The sequence below is a fragment of the Sciurus carolinensis genome, chromosome 5 (assembly GCF_902686445.1).
Source record: "Sciurus carolinensis chromosome 5, mSciCar1.2, whole genome shotgun sequence".
NCBI classification, from domain to species: domain Eukaryota; kingdom Metazoa; phylum Chordata; class Mammalia; order Rodentia; family Sciuridae; genus Sciurus; species Sciurus carolinensis.
This window is the reverse complement of record NC_062217.1, coordinates 160,606,095-160,631,248: the sequence shown is the minus strand read 5'-3', so window position 1 is coordinate 160,631,248 and position 25,154 is coordinate 160,606,095. Positions and strand designations below refer to the sequence as shown.

Genomic DNA, 25,154 nt, shown 5'->3' with positions numbered 1-25,154 from the left:
CCCAGCCTACTGTGCCCACCCTGGTCACACACAGCTTCTTCTATGTCCCGACTCACTTGTCCCACCACCCTCTCTGTTGACAGCTTCATTTCAAAATTCCTGCAGCCATAATACTTGCATTTTTCTTATTATAAAAAATCATCACAGTACAAAGGCTAACCCTTTATCCACCACCTCCAAACCCAATTCCCTCACTTTAGAAGTACCCTCTGTTACCAATCTTTGGGGATCCTTCTAGACTTTACTGTTTTCTTTTTTTACTTATGTTATTTGTCAGTCATCTATCTCTAGTCATCATCTAGCTATTGGTTGTCTTCCTATTTTCTATTTATTTATATCCATCAATCATTTCTCTTTATCAATCATCTGTCTATCCATCCACCTATCAATATCTGACTTTCAACTACTTACATAGGAACATACCTATCTTTATTGAAGGACCTTGACTCACTCTTGCTTCAGTTTTATTTGTAAAACGAACTTCAAAAACTTCCTAATTCACAGAGCTATTGTGAAAATTAAGAGTAAAATACAAACAAAAATATTAGGACAGTGATAGGAAAAATAAACATTGGCCATTATTATTTTATTGATAGTTATATTGATTGTTTGTTTTCTCATGAAACAGCATGCATTGTTTTGAAGCTTGTGTTTTCCACTCAAAAAATGTCTCAGAGACATTTCTACACCAGCAGCCTTTTAAGCTGTGGTGGATGGGTGTAGTGTGATTGTTTTAGTCAGCTTTTTGACTGTTGTGACTAAATGACCCAACCAGCACAACTATAGAGGAAGAAAATTCTATTTTGGGGCTCACAGGTCTTAGTCCATAGAAGGCATGCTCCATTCCTCGGTGCTAGAGCTGAGGCTGAACATCATGGTGGAAGAGTGTGGCAGAGGGAAGCAGCTGACATCATCAGGAAGCCAAGGAGGGAGAGGGGGAGTGGGAGAGGGAGAGGGGGAGGGGGAGAGGGAGAGGGGGAGGGGGAGATGGAGAGGAGGAGGGGGAAAGGAATGGGGAGAGGGAGACTCCACTCTCCAGATACAAAATAAATACCCCACGCCCCCAATGAACCACTCCCTGCACCACACCCCACCTGCCTCCAGTTACCACTCAGTTAATCCTATCAGGGATTAATTCACTGATTGGGTTAAGACTCTCACAACCCAATCATTTCTCCTCTGAACCTTCCTGCATTGTCTCACTCATGAGCTTTTGGGGGACACCTCACATCCAAACCATAACAGTGGCACATGGTTCAGAGGGTTGTGCCATGGTGACTATTGATGGGCAGGAATCTTTTCTTTCTTTCTTTTTTTTTTTTTCTTTTGCTATTACAAAGGTGCAATGAACACCCTTTTTCATGGCCTCTTTTGGACAAAAGTGAGTGTTTCTGTAGAAGAGATAATGAAAAATAAGGTTGCTAGGTCCAGGGTATGTGCCTTTTTAATATTCAGAGCCTAAACGGCTATGCATTTATTCTCCCGCAGGCAGATTTTGAGAATGCCTGTTTTCCTGTACTCTCACCAATACTTGGTATTGCCAGATATTTTGGCATTTTTTTTAATCGAGGTTTTTCTGCTTGCTAGTGCGGTTGAGCATATTTTCAAGTGTCTCAGCTTTCCAGAGGTGGTTCTGCCCAACCTGTCCAGCCCGCCTGGCTCCCTGTCTCTTTCCCTCATGTCAGTCAAACCCAGCTCCTGGGCCTTTGCCACCTGCCTGTGCTTTCCTTTGTGGCCACCCATACTCCTGGGAATCATTGAACAAATGTTTATTGAGTCTGCTGTGATTAGTGAACGGAGCATGAACATCCCTCATGGAACTGACTAGAGGAGCGCCTTTGTCTCTCCCTCTACCCTGTTAACCAACCTTGGCCTTGAAGGTCCAGCGACAATCCCAGGGCCCTTTCATACAGAGAAGCATTTAAAAACCTCCCACTCTGTTCATCATCCTTCCAGAACATTATAATATACAAATGAGTTCTCATTGTTTTTTCCTATGTAATGTTATCTCCAATGGTAAATCATAAACACCTTCAAAGAGAAACATTGTCTTCCTTCTTTTTCTTTTCTTTTTTTCATTGCTAATAGGCAGATAACAAGAAGTAGGTTTTTGAAGTTTTAATACTACTGATTAACCTCAGTAATCGGCTGTCTACAGGACCCTCTTCCCTCCCCACCACCACCCAGTCTTAGTGCAAAGAAGAGTAAAGGTGTTAAGTTATATTTGGACATTTTCAATAACATCAGTGTATTTCAGAAAGTTCCATCACCTAGGCTATTAGGTCATTTTCTAGTCTGAAGAAATGTACATTCTAGTTACCTAAGACTTGTTCTTTACCAATAGGAGCTTGTGGTTTTTAAAGGTCTTATTTTGACAGTGTGTGAGTGTTGCTGGGGGTGCGTGGTAGATGGGGGGATCTTGCCAACCGAATGTGTGAGGCGTGTGTTCGTAGCATCTTGTGTTTCCTCCGTAGAGAGCCTACTGGACTGGATACGGGGAAGGCAACGCCTGGTGCCCGGGAGCTCTGCCAGACCCTGAAATCGTAAGGATGGTTGAGGCCCGACAGTCTCTTGGTGAGGTAAGGGCCTTAGAAATGACCTTAGCAATTGGTTGAGCAAGTAGTTAGCAGTTGGTTGACATCTTCCTTTGTTTTGAGAAAGGCAGCAGACAGAATACTGTACCCGCCAATCCGTCCCGTGTTCTAATCCCCAGAGTCTTTGTGTATGTCACTGTACACGTGGAAGAGAAGTTGCAGGTGTGGTTAAGTTGTGGGTCTTGAGACAGGAAGAGCCTGGATTCTAGGGTGGCCCAATTTACGTAACCACAGGTCTTTATGACAGGGAGGCGGGAGGGGCCATTCCAGGAAAGGTGCTGAGGGCAGAGAGAGGTCAAAGCCTTATGGGGCTGGAACCAGAGCTTCTAGGAGCTGGAAAAGGAAAGGAAGCAGATTCTCCCTAGTTCCACCACAGGGAGGTCAGCCCTCTCGGCCCTAAAACTGTCAGGCCCGTGGGGCTGGGGTTGTGGCTCAGTGGTAGAGCACTTGCCTAGCTTGTGTGAGGCACTGGGTTCGATCTTTAGCACTACATATAAATAAATAAAATAAAGTTCCATTGACAACTAAAAAATATATATCTATAAATAAAAAATATGCAAGAATATTGGAAAAAAAAACCTGTCACACCCTGGAAAGTGTTCCAGTAGGAAGGCAGCTTCAGCCCCAAGTGCAGAAGTCCTGGGCCATTTGCACACAGTGCCCCTCCCACACACCGACCCATTCAAGAGTCTACTTTGGAAAACACTGTTAGTCTTTGTGACTTTTCCTTTAGAAAAAAGACAGAAAGCAATGGAAACACAAATGCTAAGGTGAGATGTTTTATTAGGAAACTAACCAATCTGAAAGAGCAGAGGGGCCAGTGAGCCATGCCCTCTGGGGCCGTGGAACTCTCCAGAGCGGACGAGTTGGCAGTCTCTGTGTATTAATGACTGTGCTGCCATGCAAGCCTTAGAGGGAAGGACACCTGCGTGGTTGGACCAAGCTCCCCATAATTTGATGTAAACCTGAAGGGGAGTCCTTTCGACCTAGGGAACGTTGAGTTCCTTGGTGTAGATGGTGTTATTCAAGTACTGTTTTCACACTTATTCCAAGAGATCGAAATGCTCCCCAGGATTCATTAGAAGCAGCTCCGTTGGTCTGTTGGTTCTCATCCGCTTCTTACTTCTCATGCTGCCTGTGCTTCTGGCCAACAGGCGTATACAGAAGACTACGAGCAGCCCAGAGGAAAGGGGAGCTTTCCGGCCATGATCACTCCTGCTTATCAAAGGGCCAAGAAAGCCAATCAGCTGGCCAGCCAGGTGGGTGTCTTGAGCATATTCACCTTTGACTGTACTCAATTTTGTCATTGATGAAACTCGGTTATTCAGAAAAAAATATTCAGAGTGTTTTGGCACAGTAGGAACGAGTAGTATTGTGCTAGGGAAAAACAGCATTCTTATGTTCTCCTTATCATTTATTCTCTGTGCCTCGATTGGCCACATCTCCAAAATGAAGAGAAAACCACGTGGCTCACCCCGAATGGACCCAGTGATTTCTTGAAGTTGCTTTAGCATTAAGGATGCTGATTTTTATCAACTAGATGGCAGAGGCTCCTGAAGATTGGTGTAGTTTTTAGTGAAGAGCTCAGATTTTGGAGCCAGCATGCTGGGATTTGAATCCTGGCTCTCTCACATATTACCTGTGTGGCCATGGGCTAATTACTTAACTTCTCTGCTCTTCTTCTGCCTGCTTATTTGGAAAGCAAGGGAAACAATAATCCCAGTGGATGTGTAGTTGTGGACGTGAAGTTACTATTTGATTAACACTTAGCAGTGCCTGGCACTCTCTGGAACTTAGCATAATGCATAGACGCCTTTGTGACCATAATAGACTTGCCACAGGTCTGTGCGGAGCATGGCCTGATGCTGTAGATTCAGGAGAGCTCTAAGGAGAGGTCCTCACAGAGGCCGGGGCGGGGGGGGGGGGGGGGCGTGAACTTGACTCCTCCGTCTCCCCACCAGGTGGAATACAGGAAAGGGCATGAAGAGCGCATCTCCAGGTTCACCACGGTGGCGGACACGCCTGAGCTGCTGCGGGCCAAGGCAGGGGGACAGCTCCAAAGTGAGGTAAGACGGGATGGAGGAGGGAGGGAGGATGCAGGAGGCACCCCAGTCCTGCGGGGAGTCGGGAGCGCCAGCAAGAACTTCCCAAGGTCTAGGACGTCAGTCAGCGTAGACCTCCCAAGACTCTTTAAATGAAAGCGTGAGATCCCGCCAGTGCCGAAGCAGATACAGCCAGTTAACTGAAAGAACTCTCCCCGGCCACTGCAAAGTAGGAAGCGTAGTTTCTAAAGAACTCCTTCCATTTGCCCTTCCTAGCTTCAGTGCCCCACCAGAATGCAGTGTTGCTCTGAAGGGGAGGTTGAAGCACACGTCCAGCTTCCCTCCCAGGCAGTGTCCACTTGCCTTGGCCTGGATCTGGGATGGAGGAGTCTTCTTGGTCTCCCACACTTGACCGCAGCTCCTCAGGGATCTGAGACCTTGCTCAGCCCAGCCCCAGCACCTGGCCCACAGCAGGTGCAACACGGGCAGGTGCTGAGCGCCACAGTGAGCATCTCCCTGCACCAGGCACTGTGCTGGGTCTGGGAGTGAAAAGGTGAATGAGATGCACGTGGAGCTGGAAGCCACTCACGTGCCATAGGAGCTGTGACTGGGGGTGGACACAGAGTCATAGGAGCCCTTAGCCAGGAACCTCCCTGAGAGCACCTGGTAGACAGTGGAACTGTGGACGTAAGCCACTCTTTTCTTTCTCTTTTTTCCAGGTGAGATACACAGAGGACTATGAAGAGCAGAGAGGGAAAGGCAGTTTCCCTGCTATGATCACACCTGCTTATCAGATCGCCAAAAGGGCCAACGAGCTGGCGAGTGACGTAAGTGGCCAAGGCAATGTTGTCACGTTGGGAAGGAAGCAGGAAACCAACCCGGGCCTGTGGAGTCCAACTTCCTGTCTACTCTTGCATGCGCCCTGGAGCCAAGAAGTAGCTTTCCCTGGTAGTTTTCAGTCATTGTTTGCCGTGACAATGACCTGGTACTTCTAGACTCAAGCAGAAAAAGGACATTCCATTAAACCTTCATTTTTGCCCTTCCTGCTCCTGTCCTTGGGAGGCTAAATTCAATTAGTTTGTCCTTTCCCTTCAAACAGGTGAGATACCATCAACAATATCAAAGAGAAATGAGAGGGATGGCTGGCCCTGTTGGAGCTGAGGGCACATTGAAAAAGGAGTGTGCAGACCAGCGTGGCCAGGTATGAGATACGTGGCTTCCTGGGGGCCAATTCTCACCATGGCCAATTCTGCTTGGCTCCTACTAGCTGTGACACAGCCTATGTCCATTTAACCAGAGGCTGGGCTGTGGATCATCTTCGTCCTGTGTATGGAGGGTGGATTTTCCAAGCCAGGAAATAGCAAACAATTACACAGGGCTGTGTGGTTGACTTGATATCAGATTTCGAGCACTTTTTTTTTTTTTTTTAAGTAAAGAAACGATACCAATATGGTGGCATGGCCAAGAATAAGGCATTCTCATCTATTCATTGAAGAACAGACCCAAGTACCGGAGTTGGTTATATTTAGTTCATTGTGCATCAACGTGGAAAGGATCAAAATATGACTGGGTTGTGGCTCAGTGGTAGAGCACTTGCCTAGCACGTGTGAGGCCCCGGGTTTGATCCCCAGCACCACCAAAACAACAACAACAAAATAAATGAATAAAAGTAAAATAATCAAAAGGCACATCTTGAGGATATTGAGCATTTTGCTGAGTAAACAGGGCCTGTTTCCTTAGAAAGTAAATTTCTTATGTAGGTTGCTAGGTGAGGCAGTAGCCAGAAGGTACAAACCTTTTCCCCAGTTTCTTTTCGCCAACGAACTTTGTCTTGTCAGGGAATGAACAGGTCGCAGCAGCAGTTACAGGCCAACCTGGACTTGTTGGTCCCCGTGTGTTTTCTGGCCCTACTCAGGTGGTGGATGGGAAAAAAGGGAAGCATTGTTTTTTCACAGTTGTAAGTAAAAAACACTGGAAGAGTAAGTGTGAGCGTGGAGTGGTGCATTCGATGAGTTTGAGGGAATAAGTAAATTTCTTAGCTGCACAGTTTGATTTATTTGGCAGCAAATTAGTTGGCTCTTCAATGTACATGACCTATAAAATAAAAGGACAAAGAATTTATTCCTCTTCTTTAGAGAAACAAGTTACCATTTGTGGCCACATACTCATGTGCCTCTTAAGATGTGTGTGGCTTTGGTGGTGACCCCTTTGCAGATGTCTGCCTGAGGAAAACAATGCTTGGTTTTGAATTCAAAAGACCGTATTATCCAATTCTGCAGGTTCATTAAATGCTCTCTCGGAGCTTTATATTCAACAAAAATGTGTTCTGCTGGTTTCACATGTTAAAAATTTTACCTAGTAAGGCTTGGAACAACTTTTAAAAATGAGTCTTATTAAGAAACATCTGGCTTCTGTAACTGGCAAAGGTATTTTATTCTGTATTTTGACAGTGCTGTCTACCCCTAGCGATGACACACGTGTTCAGTTTAGTCTGTGCCTCTAGGCACGTCCATACACATGGATGAAATATAACTTCATGGGATCGTAGTTGGTTCTTGATTTTTAGGACACTTTGAAGTTTCCAGTCTTGATAATAACAAATACAAGAATCAAAGTGGGTGTCGTCTGATTGCGCCGTTAGCAGCTGTTGAAGGGACTCAGTCTGCTGTGGCATTTCGCTGTGTGATTTAGCGTGACTCGCCAGGGCATGAGTAGGACGGAGTGAGAGAGGCAGACAGATAACTATAAATATCCATAGTGCCTGAAATGCCAAGCAATTCATTCTTCTTTTTAATATCGAACTAGACTCACTAAAATGGCTCTACCATGTATTCAGTTTATCATTTGTAACAATCAACTCCCCAATAGGATGAGGTGTCACAAAAAGAGTCACACACACACAAATAAAGCTACAAGCACAAAACTGTGGAGCAGGTTGGGGAAAAACCACAGAGCAGATTGCTAAAGAATTTGAGGGGTTTTTGATCGTTGTTGTTGTTGTTTTGCCTATTACGTCTGACCCAGAATATTCTAGCAGCCAAGCAAAATGGAGCACTCTAGCTAAACAGTTATCATGATTGGGCAAAAGGAAGCCTGGGCATTTAAATTTGACCCAATTCTTGTACTGAAGAAAATGTGTGTGCCCCAGTCTAGTCCTGGTGCTGGAGAGGGTGCCCCCTGCCTTCCATGAGACCCAGGAAGATGGAGTCACAGGCTGAAGGGACATAATCATGGGCAAAGAGTAGCAAGAATGCAGAGGAGAACACAGCTGGTTCTGCCCCTGGGCGGGTCTGGGATGAGGCAGGACTTTGGAACTTCCAAGAGAAAGTTGCATCCAAGCTGGTCTCAAGGTGCTTCTGGCTGCCAGGGAAGGGTGGCCCCAGTCACGCGATGAGAGCTTCATGAAAGAGGAGGTTTCTGTGGGAGTGAACGGGCGGCATGGGAAGGAAAGGGAAAGATTACGAGTGAGGTTACCATCCTTAGTGTCAGTACACGATTACTCCCATTCCAGATAATCAATGTGAAGTTTCCCCTTGTAAATCACAAAAATTGTAAGAGACTCCTTTTCTGGTTTCATGACAGACACACTGAGGGAGATAGTATAGGGGATGTCAAAGCATCTCTGTGCATAGCTCTACCATTGGACCTAAGTAAGGTAGTGTTTGAGTCTCTTAGAAGACAAAGGACTTCCCCGTTGAGAATTAAGGCATGAATATTTCATAGCAGCATGGCACTGGGAGACCAGTAGAGTATCTTGATTTATTGGGTAGAAATAAAGACAATGATTATGATAATAGTTACCATTTATTTACTGCTGTGTACATGCACCAGTATGCAGGCCTGACTCCAGGGTCTGGTGTCCTAATCACCACATGGGACAGCACCTAGGGCAGTCACTGGAATGATAATGGGAATTGTGGGCCCTTTGGGAACAGGCTCTGTGAGCAATCATTTCTGATCCCCACCCAATCAAAGTTTTGATTGTCTCAGCAGGGTGACTTGGAGGAGTACGAGGAGCCCAGGGGAAAGGGCAGCTTCCCAGCCATGATCACCCCAGCTTATCAGAATGCCAAGAAGGCCAATGAACTTGCTAGTGATGTAAGTACCAAGCAGGGTGGACTGGAAGCAAGGCAGAGAGAGAGGAGAAATGAGGCTTTGAAAGCTGTGCTTACTGAAACCTCCACACAGACACATTCTCAGAGCTGAGCCAAAGGGGAATGTTAGCCTAGCCCTCCATTCCCCTCCAAATTTTCTGATGTCTTCTTTTTTCTGTGAAGTCTTTGTTTACATTTATCAGCTTTGCAAGGAGATCAACGTGGACAAAAAGCAGAACTCATTTTACGTCTTTTGAAGCGAGTACAAATGCCGGTCCAGCCAGATAAGCAGGGATCAAGAATCTCAACCAAAACCTATTTAGAAATGGAGCATTTTAATGGAAGAGCTGATTAAGACAGGTTATGTGATTATCAGACTGGGTGTAACCAATGATAAAGTGGTTTTTATTTGCGGAATGTTAGCCAACAGGCCGTCCTTGAAAGATAGGCTATAATTAAATGGTAAAGTGAAACCTCACTGCAGATCTTAACAGGCTGACTTGAACTTGGCTTCTAATCAGTTTCTCGAATTCATTCAGGACCCTCTGCCCTTTCCTGGACTCTCCTAATGTTCAATTACCCACTTGCCCGGAACAGAGCAAGGGATGTGCAAGACATGGCCTCAGTGCCAGGCTAGAGTCAGGCTACTGGAACCTGGGCAGAACCAGGCTGGAATTACATGATTGTTTTAGTACCACTTTTTTTTTATCATGCACAATTATAGTGTAATGTATAAGAAGTGTGAAAAGAGCCAGTACTATTTTAGTACAAGAAGGACCGAGTCATTCGTAGACATAATGGAAGAAGAAGTCCACATGAATTCTTTGTCTTCAGAAAATTCTATTCAGTAAACCTTGACATTAAATCTGGGGTAATTTTGGAGACAGGTCTCTCACAGATCTCCTTCGTGTGTTTCTTTCAGATAAAATACAGGCAGGACTTGCACAAGATGAGGGGTGCTGCACATTATCACTCTCTTCCAGCCCAAGACAACCTGGTTCTCAAACGGGCCCAGAGTGTGAACAAGCTCGTGAGCGAGGTGGGTGTGGGGGGAGGGGGCACACTTCCGTGCTGTCACCCTCTGCCTCCTAGACAGTGAACGGGTGACCTATAATAAAAAGCACCATTAAGAGAGTGACACCACACACATAAACTGTGGGTTTCTGGTTTCTGAAGAATACGTAGTAAAAGGCAATTAACAAGAACCCCAGGAGTAGGGCTGGGGCTGGGGCTTAGTGATAGAGCGCTCATCTTGCATGTGTGAGGACCTGGGTTCCATCCTCAGCACCACATAAAAATAAATAAATAAAGGTACTGTGTCCATCTACAGCTAAAAATATATATATATAAAAAAAACCACCAGGAGTCAAGAAAATTAAATTTTTCTCTGGTGGCTCCAACCTATCTTCCCAGTCTTCACCAGGTACATAATCAAAAGTGCCAGGCAGTAGATTTCTGGTTGGCAGAAAGAGTGCAGGACTTAGCAAACAGTATGTCGTCATTATAGAGTGGAAATCCAAGGTCAGAAAGAGTGTTTCAAACGTGGGACCGCCCTCCTTCTCCGTAGCGGGAGTTGGAAAGGCTGTGACTTCCCACCTTTCAGGCAGAACTGGCTGCTGGAGGGGGCATGGTGTTGGTGTGCCCTGTGCTTAGGCTTTGGGAATTCTTAGGACCACCTGGCAAGGAAACGCCCCACCGGTGTCCTCTCCGCACCCTCCTCTCTGCTGGCAGCTCCTCCCGTCCACATCACTTCGAGACTCCAGTTGGGCGCCTCTGGCAACACGGGGAGCTACGGCTATTAAAAGTCTCACATATGAATCATCTGCACCTCAGAGACAGAGATGCAAATATCCTAGAATAGTTCTCTTCTCTAACCTCTAAAGGCTGGTCCTTTCCCCCAAACCGTTCATTACCCCATGGTCCTCCAACTTGGGACTGCTCTGGATCACAGGAGTGACATGTCCTGAGCCTCATCAGGAGACCCAGACACTTGGAAGCAGTAGGTGGGTGCAGAGGCCTTGGTATCTGCACTTAAACAAATGTTCCAGATGATTCTGATGCTCGAGACCATCGACAGACTACAACAACCTCAGCGTCAAATCAGTCTGTTTTTATAAGTGAAGTTTTATTGGAACTCAGCCACATTGTATTTGCTTACATATTGTCCATGGCTGCTCTCAAGTCACCTAGGGGGAGTTGAGCACTTGGCATAGAGGCCACATGGATGGCAAAGCCTGAAATATTTACTGTCTGCTTGTTTTATTAGCTCTAGATTAGGCTGTCACTTTGTCATAGGCCTGGAAAAGCTAGCATCTGGTTCTGATTCGTAAAGGCTTTCAAGGGACAAAAATGGAACCAGACCACTGGTTGTACAGCGTGGCCACCCTGGAATAGCACCGTTAACATGTTGACCTTTTTCTATGTAAATATATAAATAACTGAATATATGAGTATAAAGACATATGTCTAGAGTTGGAATTCAACTATATATACAGTTTTATATTTTTTGACTTAAAATCGTAGTGTGAACATTGTAGTGCATCTTGCATATTTTAAAGAACATATCCCCGCTATTTAGTTTTATAATACATGGTAACAAAGAAAGTCATATTTCCTTTGGTAAGAGGCCACAAGAGAACCTTTGATTTCTTTTTTTGCCCTTATGTTTCTGCAGTAAGACCAGCCAGCTCTGCCTCTATAAATAGTGATCACCCTCAGCTGTGTTTTGCAATTACCTGGGATGACTCAGAGTCCACTTAATAACTATAGCCTCATGTTTTCTTCCAGGCACTTAGGAAAGCTCAAGTAGCCAGCCCATTTTAAACTGAAGACACTCTTCATCAGGGTGATCTCCCTTGTTATATTCCTTAATAAAGTACCTTTTTTGGTAAAATTTTATTGAAATATATATAGAGAGGTGCATATACCAACTGTGTATAGTAGGAAGAATTTCCACAGGTGGACATGGTTACATGGTGAGATCTCAGATCAAGAAATGGAACTTGACCAGATGTCTGGTTTTCCTCTTAAGAGTAACCACCTGATTTCTCAAACCAATTTTGCCCTTGTTTTTTAAAAAAACTATTTTGTGATGCTGGGGATCAAACTGAGGGCTTTGTGTGTGCTTGGTAAGTGCTCTACCACTAAGCTACACCCCAAACCCTAGTTTTGTCATTTTTTTTTTTTAGCTGTATGTTTTTATAGTATTTGCTCTGAAAAAGAACCACATATGTTTATTTATCAGAATGAAATTAATTATTACTTTATGATTTGTTTTTAACAAGAAAAAAACATACTTACAACATCCTATGCCTGGTATTTTAAAATTTGGGGTTGAAAATTTTCTAAAACTATCTCAATCAAGTTCCGGCAATGTTTTCAAGAGTGACTTGGGGTTTGGGTCTATGGTGCATCTGGTGTTTTGGTTTCCAAGGTGGAATATAAGAAGGATCTGGAAAGTAGTAAAGGTCACAGTATCAACTACTGTGAAACGCCTCAATTCAGGAACGTGAGCAAGATCTCAAAATTCACCAGCGATGTGAGTTGCATGTGTCCCTGTGTCTTGGAGAAGCAGGGATGTCTAGGCATGAGTACCTGAGATAGTTGGTTAAGGTTGCCTGATGGGATTAGGTGTTGTAGAGTCAAATTCTGTCACATCCCCCCTGTCCCTTCCTATGTGTGACTTTGAGTCCTCAGCGCAGGACCTGTCCTCTCTGTTCGTTTGCATCCCTTCCATGCAGCCCAGCGTCTGCTCCTATAATGACGAATGCTGGTGAGGGAGCCTGGCTAAGCATGATCCGCCCCCCATGTGACTTTGTGCTTCTGAGTGAGTGCATGATCTCACTTAACTCTCATAGTCATCTGGAGCCAGACAGTCTCTCTCTACCTCAGAGATGAGCAGACACATACTGGAGTGGCATTTGTGAATTTGGACATTCTCAGAGAAGGTCTGGTGATGTGTCCTTGAGAATATCAAGGACCTATTCTAGAGTGTATGATATTACTTCTGTTTAGCTGTACATAATAGTAGAATTTGCAATCACAGGTGACCTTGTTAGGCTCAGTATGGAATTTATTTCGCATAAAAGTTGTGGTTAAGAGGATCAATTTTGGAGCTAACATACTTGGTGCCATATAGTTAGCCAAGTGAGCAAATTATTTAAGTTCTCTGAACCACTTTGCCAGTCATTCAAATGGAGATGTGTTGGGGTCTTTGGCCCCTTGCTTTTCTCAACCAGTGACAAGGGAAGGGGACTCTCCCCAACAAGGCCAGACCCGGAAAGGTAGGGCCGACTGACCGCCCGCACCCAGCCCTCCGGGCGGAGGACAATCAGACGTGTCAGGGAGACCAGTCACAGCAGGAACTCGTTTATTGAGGAAGTCACACAGCTTTTATGTAGGGTGGGGGGCTAGGCGGGAACCCCAATCAGCTTAAAGGTCAGCAAGGCAGGGTGGGGGGGATTGGGGGGGTGTTTTCACGCAGGTGAGAGTCCCATAGGACTATATGGCAAGCACGAGCTGATCACGTTTGTGGAACTGTTGTTAACCAATCCCTGACGGTGGTCTGATTTATCGTCATTAACTTTTGAAACCGCCTTTGAGGCCTTGATCTTGCTCACCCGCCAGGAAGTAAGGAGTCAGCCTGAGCTAGTTAACATGTCATTAGTCCCAACAGAGATGATAATAAATTCTTTTTCTTCATAGAGTGACTGGCAAAGGTTAACTGAGATAAATAGAATCATCTCTAATATATAGCAATAGTATGTCTAATCTATAGCAATAGTATTCTATTATTATTATTATTATTATTATTATTATTATTATTATGAATAGTATTCTACTCATCCCAGGCCTGGAAACTCACTGACCTCTCAGGGCAGGTGATTTTAACACAGTGTCATGAAGCTACCCAGATTTTCCTATTTATGACTTCTCATCATTCCATTTGGATCTTCTATTTATTTGATGTTATTAGAGATATAACATCATTATTTCACATGGTCACAGTGACCAACTTTTACATCACAGAATTTGACAAAGGTCGCCTTCATATACAGTCATCACTTTGCATCCATAGGAAATTGGTTCCAGAATCCTCTTGGTGGGTACCAAAATTCTCAGATGCTGAAGTCCCTTATATAAAATGGCTTAGTAATTGCACATAACCTATGTACATCTGCACATATACTTTAAATCATTTCTCGATTACTTATACTACCTAATATAATGTAAATGCCATGCAAATTGTTGTTGTGCTGTATAGTTTAAGGAATTGTGACAATAAAGTCTGCGTGTGTATAATACAGATGCAGTGCTTAAATTAATATTTTCATTCTGTGATTGGTTGAAACATGGGTGTAAAATCAGAGGCAGAGGGCTGACTGTATGTAGAAGTAGAGGTAATTGCATGCAGTGACTTGCATCCGTCCCCAGCCTGGGACTGTGCAGATGGTGTCCACATAATCAGTGCTTGTTCAATGATGGGCTCCACACACTCACGGTGAGTTTTCACATTGGAAAAATCTGGTAAATTTAAAACCAAAACCGTAACAATAAACAAATAAGTCAAGTCTGCTTTGTGCTCCCAGTGCTGGTCAGACTCATGCTCCCAAGGGCTTGTCTGCTGTCTTGATTCAACTTCTTGTGCTTGCTTGAAATGTAAGTGGTTAGAAAAAAGTTTGCTTTACTTTTGACTCCGTGGTACACTGACTACTTAAATGGGTTATATTTAATCCTTTGTATTTTGGATTTAGTGAATTAGGACAAATAGTTTATCTTCAACTAGTGGGAAATTTTTTTTTTTTAAGTGGGGAAGTATTTGCTATAAGTTTTGTGTTTCTATGTAGAATAAATATAAAGAAAACTACCAGAACCACATGAGAGGCCACTATGAAGGAGTTGGCATGGACAGACGTACACTTCATGCTCTGAAAGTTGGCAGTCTGGCCAGCAACGTGAGTGCTTTGTGCAAGGGCCTCCAGGGGTGGAGTGGATGGGGCATCAGGAATTCAGCTCATTGTTTTTCAACCTCTCTAAAATATTTGTGTTCTCCTGGGTAAAGACAGACCCATAAGAATTTCTAAATGTTAACCAACACAACCCAAAAATACTTACAATCCCTTGAAATTTTCAAAGACTCAATGTATTTTTCTTAGCTTTCTCTGATTTAAAGAGTACTGAGATTTTTATAATTGATCCAGTGTGAAAAGAACTGGGTTTCTGAGTAGTAAAGAGAAATGGATGAACACAATTCATATTTGAAAACCCCCAGGATTCCAGAGCTTTTGTGATTTATATGGCGTTTATTCAATGGTTGGTGAGTTTGTCTATTTGAGTCTTTGTGTTCATTGAAGACCTGCTATGGCCAAACATTGGTCAAGGATCACAAAATAGAACAGGTCCCTGTTTTCTTTGTAGCATGTAATTATTAATTTCTCTGGATTTATCAATCCAGTTCACAGAGTTTCAAATGCCAGGTTGTAAATCTTGGAGGTCAGGGACACTGAAAGGAAACTACTTTCATTATGCAAATGTCAGTTTCTTCTGCTTGAGACTGTCCAATTTGACCTTTAGGGAAAAAAAAAATTAAATATTCTGAAGACTCAACTTTTCATTTATTTTCTTGGAGTGAGCTAGAAGTAACTCCACCTTTTGCCCAAGTGCATGCGCTCTTTATTAACAGAAACGTCAAGGAATCTCATCATTAAAAAGAAAGATAAATAACACTACAGATGAACATTAACTAATCTTGGATAATTAAGAAGAATTCAAATTAATCAAAGACAAAAGTGTGAACATAACTTAATTTTCCTTGGAGGTGATGAAACTGAATTAATTTTGTTTTTGGCTATTTTAAAAGTATTTCTTATGACATTCAAATGAGGTCAAAGGAGAACAGGGACTGATTTCTTTTTTCTTGTTCTTGTCTTTGGGTTTCAGATTGCCTACAAGGCTGATTATAAACACGATATTGTGGACTACAACTACCCAGCCACTCTTACTCCTGCCTATCAAACAACCATGAAGCTGGTTCCCTTGAAAGATGTAAGTCCTCTTCCGATGGTCCTTTTGTTTATTACTTGTCACTTCCTCCCTGTGGGGCTATTCTTAGGCAGTAAGAGGGAAAGAAACAAGATAGGTCAAAGGCAGGAGGTGGAAGGGACTTGAGCAAGGGGACTCTTTCCCCTGGGAAGTCCATCCATGCATGTCTGGAAACTCTGGTTTTCAATGTACAGTGGGGTCCACTCTGGTTTTGTCTTGAAAACACCCTGAAGTTCATTTTCTTCTTTTAGAAATGAACTGCTGGGGGAATTAATGATCATTATTTCTTAGCAGTGCTGACTTTTTATTTTAAGCTTTGGAGTGTAGTATGTTAAGGACTGAAGGAATTAAAATAAAATGGATAGATGGATATCAGTTGAAAGTAAGTGGTAATGTTGACTGAACTTTTTCTCAGGAACACATCAGAAACATATCTGTGTGTGTGTGTGTGTGTGTGTGTATGTGTGTGTATCCATATATAGATAGCCATATCTATCTGCTTATCCCTTATTTATTGTTATTGCAACACTGAATCCTTTTATAGTTTGGCTTGCCCCAAACAAAATAGTACAATTCAATTTATTGTTTTCTGATTATAAGAATTTTACTACCTGTTTACTATGGAAAATTCTGGAAATACAGAAAAGTACAAAGAAAAAGACAAAAGTCATTTGACATCTGAAAACATTCTTAAGGTGGTCTCTAAGTGAGTGGGTGCCATAGTTCTTGGTCAGTGAAGGTGGTCTCTGATCAACAATTCAACACACAGTACTACATATATTTATTGAATGCCCAGTGTTACTTACCTTCATTTCCTTTGGGATCAGCTTGACTCCAATATTTGACTTGAGCTTCCCCTTCGGTATATAATGCTTCACCCTTTTTTCTCTCTTGCTCCACATTAGGAGCAATAGATCGGTTGGGTCTAACACGGTGTCCAGGACATTGGAGCACACACATAGCAAGGGTAGTGAAAGGGGCTTTTTAAAGGAGATGGGAAGTAGAGGAATGTCAGCCTCTTTTTCTCAGGAAGTTTTACTGGGTTGACTTACTCACCTCACCTTAATGAAACCAAAGTTAAACTTGGCCATTACCAAAGTTACTTTCTTTCTCTTTTGGCTGCATACGTTACCTGGGACACTTGCCAATTAAGAGTACTTCATTAAAACTCCAGGGTGTGCTTGTGCAGCAGAGTTCTAGAAACCATGCCTAATAAACAGCACAAACAAAACAAGATTGATTCCTACAACTTTGTTCTCCCATTATAACATGACCTGAGACTACGTTTTTCCATAGAAGACTCTGGATCAAACTGTACACCTGAAATATAGCTAGCCCACTTGGGGACATCTGATATATGAACAAATTTAGACTGAATTAGGAGTATAGAGTTTCGAGATAGGTTCTAAACTGGCCGGGCATGAGCCACGTGCAGGCTATAGGAGTCTTTTTTTGTTTGGTTTGGTTTTGGGCCACACGTGTCTAAAAATAAATTGAACCAACATGTGGAAGTTGTGAATTAGACAGTGGAATTAATATTTTCATCTTTTCTTGAAAAATCTGAAAAGCCTGGGAGAAGTGGCCCTAGTTTCTGCATGGTGGCAGTTGTCTGGGGCTGAGAGGTGGCGGCTCCCTGAGTGTGACTTATACCCTTTTCCCTTTCCTTCCTGGCTCTGGTGTGAATTTGAGTTTACTGTCCCTGATGTAGGGACTTTAGTGTTCAGGAAATTTGGGGGGAATCCATTCGCAAGAGCATTTGTGTCTTCTCTGTCTGATAGCATTAAAAGTGGTGAAATAACTATGAAATTAAATAAAGCATGGGCCCTCAATTAGAGAGCATTCCCTTTAGATAGATTTTATAAACACTAATAGAATTAAAATGAGACTCTATATTTAGCAAAGAAACCCTTCAGAATGTAGATTGAAGCAATAGCCAGGCATTTGTGATGTTGCAAAGATGTGATTAATCATGGAGTCTGTTAATTATGTCCTGCAGAGAAAAGTAATTGTGCTCTGTGACATACTTAATGCAGAATAATCGGGAAGGAAGATGCCATTTAAAAAATATAGTTTTCGTGACATTTTATCATGCATAATTCTGAATTCTAATAGACTCTATTATGAGTTGATAAGTTTTCGCTCTGAATTAATGCATTAGGAAGTCACAGTACTGTAATCTCATTAATAGTCGACTTTGAAATGACTTTATATTTCCTAGTTTTCCCTATATTCTCAGGACACAGACAAACTTTTCTCCTTGAATCATAGGGAGGGTAAAGGGATGCTGTCCTTGACTCCAAGTCCAACAAAAACACTCCAAGGCCCAGTGTATTTTTCCTAGGTCCTGTTCTAGAGGTTAACTTGTAAGTCATTCATTTGTGCACAGAACACATTTCCCTATCTGAGCAATACTATCTCTGGTCATGGAAACCTCTTGTCCAAATACCAGTTGAGTAGTCCAAGCACACTAGTTTTGACAAACCAGGTTAATATGCATACATTAAGAGCCACCTTGAGAGGTAGGGTCCTGGGATTCAAATCCAAGCTCTGACACTTACTTGCTGTGTGACCTTGAGCAAGTCACCTTAGGTCTCCAAGCCTCAGCTTGCACATTATAAGGTAGGGATGATAGTAGTGCCCACTGTTAGGGTGTTTGGGAGAATTAAATAAGTCATGTGTGAGAGACTTAGAGTACTGCTGGGCCCAGGTGCGTGCCCTGAGGTTGGTTGTGATTACTATGAGCTGGTGTTGGGACAGGCAAGAATGAAGGGAGTACAGCAGCCAGTGGGTCCAAAGTGGCCATTAGGTCTACTTCATTTCATCACTGAATTTTAAAAATATAGAATTGCTTTCCAGTATTTAAAAATTGCAAGATTTTTCATAATAATATGGATTTCTGATTTCTTTGGAATAATTAGAAAATATGGCCATTCTATGTCCTACTCCGGTGATGCATGATAGTCGGTGCTCTAGAACGGGGTGGCACCTGCTGCCCTTGCTACTGTCCCCATCACCTCTCATTCCTTTCCCCCAGTGAGGCCAGGCATTGAGCTTTGTCCCTGGTTCCCACAGACAATTGTGGCCTCAGGCTGCAGACTCCCCAACACGGGCTGTCATCTCAGGGAGGTAGCTCCAGGAGGTAGCAGCAGGTGGACAGAAGGACATAGACACAGGGCTGCAGTGTAGACAGATAGGAGATGGTAGGAAAGGGCATGGCTGGGGTGCGGCCCCCGTGAAGGGCAGAGCCAGCCGCCTGAAGAGCAGGCTGGTGGCCATGAGCAAGGTCCAGGTAGAGATGGCAGTGGAGAGTGGGGTGCAGCAAGGGGTGGGGTTTCTTAGGCAGGACACAACCCTACAGAAGCTGCCACACACTGTGGGATTCTGGGTGGGGGTGGGGGCTTCAGGGAATAAACCAGAGATGTGAAATCTGCCTGGGGGACATTTGGTGGTGATCAACCCCACAAGCCAAGCCAGGGCCCAACAGGCTCAGGGACCTGACCTGGAACCCGTGGGCAGAGAGGCTCCAGTGTCCTGAGGGACTGGACTGAATCATCTGGGGTCCTGGAAGAAAGGACTCATCTGCGATACCTACGTGGGCAGGCTGCGTCTGAGTTTGCTCCCTGGGCACAGCCAGGTCTCCGAGACTGTTGAAGGAATGAATGAATGAATGAACAGGTAGGTAGGTGGGTGGAGGGACCAGAAAGGCTTAAGGGAAGAAGGACAGGGTTAGGAATGAGTTTGCTTCTTCTTTTACCTGGATTTCCAGCTAGCCTTGGTACAAAATTACCCCAAAGGTCCTTAACCATCCAAACCTACCCTCATTTCTTTTACCCCAGATCCCCTTCCTGCCAATAGGCTGTGGGGGGCTCCTGCTTAGCTCAGCTCAGCCCCTCCCCATTAGCTGCTTCCAGCTGCACACCTTGACCTTTACTCCCTGGCTCCAGTTCCCTTTGCCTGGACAGTGGATCTTGGTCAGGTGTGTTTGGAGGAAAACATGATTGGATGAATAAGGTTTCATGTGCAAATGGCTAATCATCCTTCACTCTCTAAAAAGCAATTTGCATTTTCCCAAAAGAGAAAATTCCCTAGTCCCAAATATCTTGAAGTGGGAAGCCAGGCAGATGGAGCATCAAACTGTGCTGGAAATTCCACCTCCTCCCCTTCTGAACTCGTGGCTTCTGTTGAAGTGCTTGGGGACTCTCACCAAGAGGAAGTGAGACCTGGCAGGGGCTGGTGCACAGGTGGTCACCCTAGGTCATCCCTGTGAGGGGCCGCTGGTGCTCAAAGACATGTGTGTGGGCTTGGGCAGACTTTTTGTCCCTCTTTCATTTCTTTCTCTTTTTCAAAAACACCCCTGTTTTTGTGAGGCATAAGACATATATAGAAAAGTGTAGTAAGTGCAGATATTCACCTTGGATTTTTATAAAGTGGCCGTGTACAGATTTTCCTTGAGAATAAGTCCAGGAATAGCATTATCAGGACATGGGGTATGTGTATATGCCAAAATGCCATACTGTTTTCCAAAGCAGTTGTGCTGATCTGTATGTTTTCCAGTGGCATTATGGGAGCTTCCATAGCTCCATGTCCTTGCCAACACTTGATATTTTCAGCAATTTTAATTTTCTCTCTTCAGGTGGGTGTGGAAGTATATCCTATTGTGATTTTAGTGTGCATTTCTCAGATTAATAATGTGGACAAGCAGCTTTTACTGTGTCCACTGGCCAGTGAGTTGGCCTCTTTTTTGAGTAGCCTGTTCCACTCCTTGGTGTGCTGTTTTCCTGTCTGTCAGCTTAGGGTGTCTGTTGGTGTCCAGTTGAAATCTTTGGTTCTTTTTCTCATAATTTGAGAATCACCACTTGGTTGGGTTGGGGAAGGAACCCAAGCAAATCTTAGAGAAAAAGACCAAGTGACATCTTCCTGTGTCTATTTTTACCTAGGTCAACTACAGGCAAAGCATTGACAAGTTGAAGTACAGCTCTGTGACCAATACTCCGCAGATTGTCCAAGCCAAAATCAATGCCCAGCAACTGAGCCACGTAAGTGACCTGCCTCCGCCTGGCCAGATGTGGGGGTGTCATCATCGTTGTGAGACCTCTGGACATCTAAATCCCAAAGAGTTGACCTTTATTACTGGCAGAATGTCTTATTATGGTCTTGGAATGATCCCCCTCAAAAAATTTTTTATTATGGAAAATTTCAAACGCATTCAAATGTAAAGAGAATAATGTAATGCATCTGCATGTACTGACCCTCAGCTTCAGCAAGTATCAACTCAGGGCCTATCCTGCTTTATCTATATACCTAGCCATACCCCCTTCCCCTATTATTTTGAAGAAAATTTCGATATTTTATAACTTAATCTAGAAGTATTTTAAAAATATTTCAGTATGAATCTCTAAAAGATGGAAAAAGGTTAAACCTGTTTATACCACTTTAATACATCACACCAAAACAAACAAGACACCCTAACAATAATTCTGGTTTTTTTATTTAGCTTTTAATTTTTTACAGACCACATTTTGATTCATTGTACACAAATGAGGTACATCATTTCGTTTCAGAATGTAGATTCACACCATTTGTGTAATCATACATGTACATAGGGTAATAATGATGCTTAACAATAATTCTGAATGTCAGCAGTGTCCAAAGTTCAGGGTCAATTTTTGGTCAAGCCTCAGATGATGTGTATCCTTCCATCAGGAATCACGCATCTGACTAGCTCTTGTGTGTGTGTGTGTGTGTGTGTGTGTGTGTGTGTGTTTTAAGATGTCTCTTTCTTCAAACACGTATTCGGTGGTTTCTTGTTGAGAATCAACCCTGCATACAGCAAGAGACTCAGCACCACAGCAAGTTACAAAAATAAGTTTCATGCCTTCAAGGGCTCATAGGAGGAGTTGGTGAAGTTGCCGCAGGGAATTCTTTTTCAAACATGCAACTTTGAATGTGCCTTTGAGTTGTTGAAGTTTTCAATCGGCCCCTCCAATCTATTAATTTGAAACATTCCCCAAATTACAGGCTTCTGTGTAAAATGGATTTTCCAGGAACTCCTTCTTAGTGATGGGTCTCAGGGGAAAGTGGGAAAGAGTTTCTCCCCCAAAGTTTTCCTTCTGCCCATATAAAAACCCTGCAGCTGCATTTTCTATCCATCAGGTGAATTACCGCGCTGACTATGAGAAAAACAAGTTGAATTACACACTGCCACAGGATGTGCCCCAGCTGGTGAAGGCCAGAGCTAATGCCGAACTCTTCAGTGAGGTGAGCGGGCTACCAGGAGGCCACGGAGGGGGACGTGGGTGGATGTGCACGTGAAGACGCCTGTATAGTCCAACAAGCAGGGACCCTTCTAATCCTGAGAGAGGTTCCTCCTAGGCATCCGTCACATTTTAATTCTGAACTTGGCCATCTTACGGCACTCATTCACTAGGGATGGCTTGGTCAAAGCCACTTGCTTCTCATTATCTGAGCACACGTGTGGCCTGTGAGAACTCTGTATAGCCATCAGCAGCACTGTCATCGTCATCACCCTGGTGACTTCTACCTGGTGACTTGCTGTGTGGGGAAAATACAGACTTCAAGAACAATCCTGATTATGAGAGTCTTCCAGAGCCATTGGTGGGCTGTGATTAGGCTTCTCGTTCCAGATCGGATTTGTGGGACAGGAGGAAAACCCCCAGAATTTACATTTTCTGTACTGGGATGGCTGATATGATGTGCCATGATAGGATACAGAGTCAGCATAACCCTCAGGAACTGTTGTAGGGACACAGTTGGTGGCATGGGCTTTGAGATCAGGTAGACCTGGGTTCAGATGTAGGCATAGCCAGCTTTTACCTGTGCGACCCTAGGTGAGTTCTTTAATTTCTTTGAGCTGCACAGGCCTGATGAGAAGATGTGCAATCAATGAATTAAAGCATTTAGGACAGTGCCAGTAAGCCATAGCTGCTGTCACCATGGCGATATTGATACCTTCTGTATCAAGGGCACTTGGCCCGTTTACCATTTGTTTCCATATACCATATCTAATTTATTTGCACGCTGACTCTGAGAAAGAGGATATGATCTTCTTTTTGTAAATGGTAAAATCAAAGCTCAAAGATGTAATTAACCATAGTCACATGACCAAGAAATAACAGAGTTTTGTCCTGACCTCTTACCACTGCTCCTTGTGGGCCTCTGACTAAGGAATCAATGAACTGTGTTTATAGTTATTATTACTATTTTTATAATAGCAGCCAAGACTGGCCTGTAAGTTGTTAAAGAAACCAACTTTCTTTCTTTAAAGAAAATTTCTCTTCAACTTTTGGAAGGACTCTAGGTAGCAATTCCTGCTCACCTGTGTTTTTGTTTGTTAGGTGAAGTACAAAGAAGGCTGGGAGAAGACAAAGGGGAAAGGATTTGAGATGAAGCTGGATGCCATGTCTCTGTTGGCCGCCAAAGCCTCTGGGGAGCTTGCTAGCAATGTAGGTTTTCTCTCATTAACTCAGAAATGGATAAGGAATGGTTCCAATAAAGTGTCAGTGGTCCTGCGGAAAAAAATAATGACTGTTAACATTGTAAACATCACAGTACTTTAATCTTCTTCTGGATCCACGCAAGACTGGGAGGTGGTTTCTCAGAATTGTTCTCCTAGCACTTGTTAAACCGAGCCCCTTAGATGGCAAAGTTTCTCTCACTCACAGGAGACTTTCTTTTTCTCTCAAGATTAAATACAAAGAAGAATATGAGAAAACAAAAGGCAAAGCCATGGGAACCACGGACTCGAAGCTTCTGCACTCCCTGCAGGTGGCCAAGATGAGCAGCGAGGTAGACTCCTTTCCCACCCCCGAGCCTTTCTCGTAAAGTTATGTTACTTGAAAACTTTTTCCTGGCAACTTTGCCGGGGACCATTGCCTTATTATTGACTTCTACCTGCAACTCCTTTCTTTCCTGGCTTGTGTAAGAAGTGTGCTCGCTTTCTTTATTTTACTGAAGTATGCTCTTCTTTGAAAGTAGAGAAAGAGTGTAGCCCCAACAGAGATAGCCTCTACTGATCAAGGTACAGAGGTGTTTGGCCACAGTTACTTAATCCACACATTTGCCAGTCAATTACTATGGGCAAAATGCTGTATGAGACACAGGGGCCACAAGAATGAATGGCTTATTATAACAAGTTTCTCCCTCATGGAAATTAGTTCTGCTGAGAGAGTGACTTAGTCTATTTTCTTTTGCTATAACAGAATATGTGAGACTGGTCACTTATAAGGAGGAGGTTATGTGGGCATACAGTTCTGGAGGCTGGAAGTCCAAGATTGCATCTGGTGAAGGCCTCCTGTAGCATCACCATGGTGGGAAAAGTGGGGGGCAACAGGGAGAACCCAAGTGGTGGCCTTGCTTTTTGGAGCACATTCTTTTTTATTTTTTTAAGTACTCAAAAATCTGTTAATCAGATGAGCACTGTTATAAGTATCAGTAGGTATTTTATAAATATTAATACAAAATATGAATTGCAGAATATAGCTTACTTTTTCATAAAATAATCTCTGAGGTTTGTATCTCAATGTAGTAGCCCATGGTCCAGTCCCACGAGAGGGAAAACTAGCTCCCTACTGAGGCACAGTATTATCTACTCACGTGGGCTTCACTCCCATGACCCAAACATCTCCCACTAGGCTCCACCTCCCCACTGCCTCGTTGAGGAATTAAGCCTCCAGATACATTTCGGTGATGGGAAACCATGTCCAAATCTAATAGGGAGCTAGGCAGTAAGCATTCCAGTCATTGTGGTGTTCTGGATGAATTGTACAGTAACAAGACACCTGGTATTCAGAGTATTTACCAAACAACTGGGATATCCCAGGCTCCAACGAATCAGAAAAAGGCTACTTGTAAACAACCATGGTGGCTGGAGATTAACCATGGTAAACATCACTTACCAAAGTAGGAGATATTCCTTTGGGGAAAGAGAGCATGGCTAGAAACGACACAGCTGGTTTCTAATCAAGTCTTCCCTGCCAATGCTGGGCAGGCAGAAAGAGCCCGTGAGCATTGAGTTCCTGCTCTGTGACCACTGCTCCAAGCAGCAAAGTCAGCTTATGCAGCTCTGAAGGTTCAGGTAGATATAATTACCTGACCAAGCTATTAAGATGCCATGACTTGAATGGAATATGTGAATTGGCATCTGGGCTACCATTTTGGATTTGTCTACTGGGCAAGTTGGTGAAATGCATAGTCATGAAGCATAAAGAGGTAGTGAGATTTTGGTTTAGTTTAGACAGAGAATGAATTTTTTTTTAATATGCAGTTGGAGCAACTGAGGGTATAAGAATGGTATTTTATCTAAAGTCATAGGTAGTCAGGATAGAGAATTGGACCCCAGAGCTCTTGCTAACTGGTCCACACTC

At 43.5% G+C, this 25,154-nt stretch overlaps 1 protein-coding gene across 4 annotated transcripts in view; it reads left to right on the top strand.

Moving 5' to 3' along the window:
* The window catches only part of Nrap (nebulin related anchoring protein), a 72,137-nt gene that overhangs the window by 6,027 nt on the left and 40,956 nt on the right, over positions 1 to 25,154 (top strand). Inside the window, exons 5-18 of one of the 4 annotated variants that reach the window (XM_047552194.1) lie at positions 2,475 to 2,579; positions 3,749 to 3,853; positions 4,556 to 4,660; positions 5,356 to 5,463; positions 5,736 to 5,837; positions 8,630 to 8,734; positions 9,653 to 9,769; positions 12,164 to 12,268; positions 14,577 to 14,684; positions 15,670 to 15,774; positions 20,709 to 20,807; positions 21,925 to 22,029; positions 23,127 to 23,234; positions 23,476 to 23,577. In XM_047552194.1, the coding sequence (XP_047408150.1) occupies positions 2,475 to 2,579; positions 3,749 to 3,853; positions 4,556 to 4,660; positions 5,356 to 5,463; positions 5,736 to 5,837; positions 8,630 to 8,734; positions 9,653 to 9,769; positions 12,164 to 12,268; positions 14,577 to 14,684; positions 15,670 to 15,774; positions 20,709 to 20,807; positions 21,925 to 22,029; positions 23,127 to 23,234; positions 23,476 to 23,577 (1,479 nt within the window). Of the gene's footprint in view, positions 1 to 2,474; positions 2,580 to 3,748; positions 3,854 to 4,555; positions 4,661 to 5,355; positions 5,464 to 5,735; positions 5,838 to 8,626; positions 8,735 to 9,652; positions 9,770 to 12,163; positions 12,269 to 14,576; positions 14,685 to 15,669; positions 15,775 to 20,708; positions 20,808 to 21,924; positions 22,030 to 23,126; positions 23,235 to 23,475; positions 23,578 to 25,154 lie in introns of all 4 variants that reach the window. The other 3 variants (XM_047552193.1, XM_047552197.1, XM_047552196.1) reach the window with 3 other exon arrangements.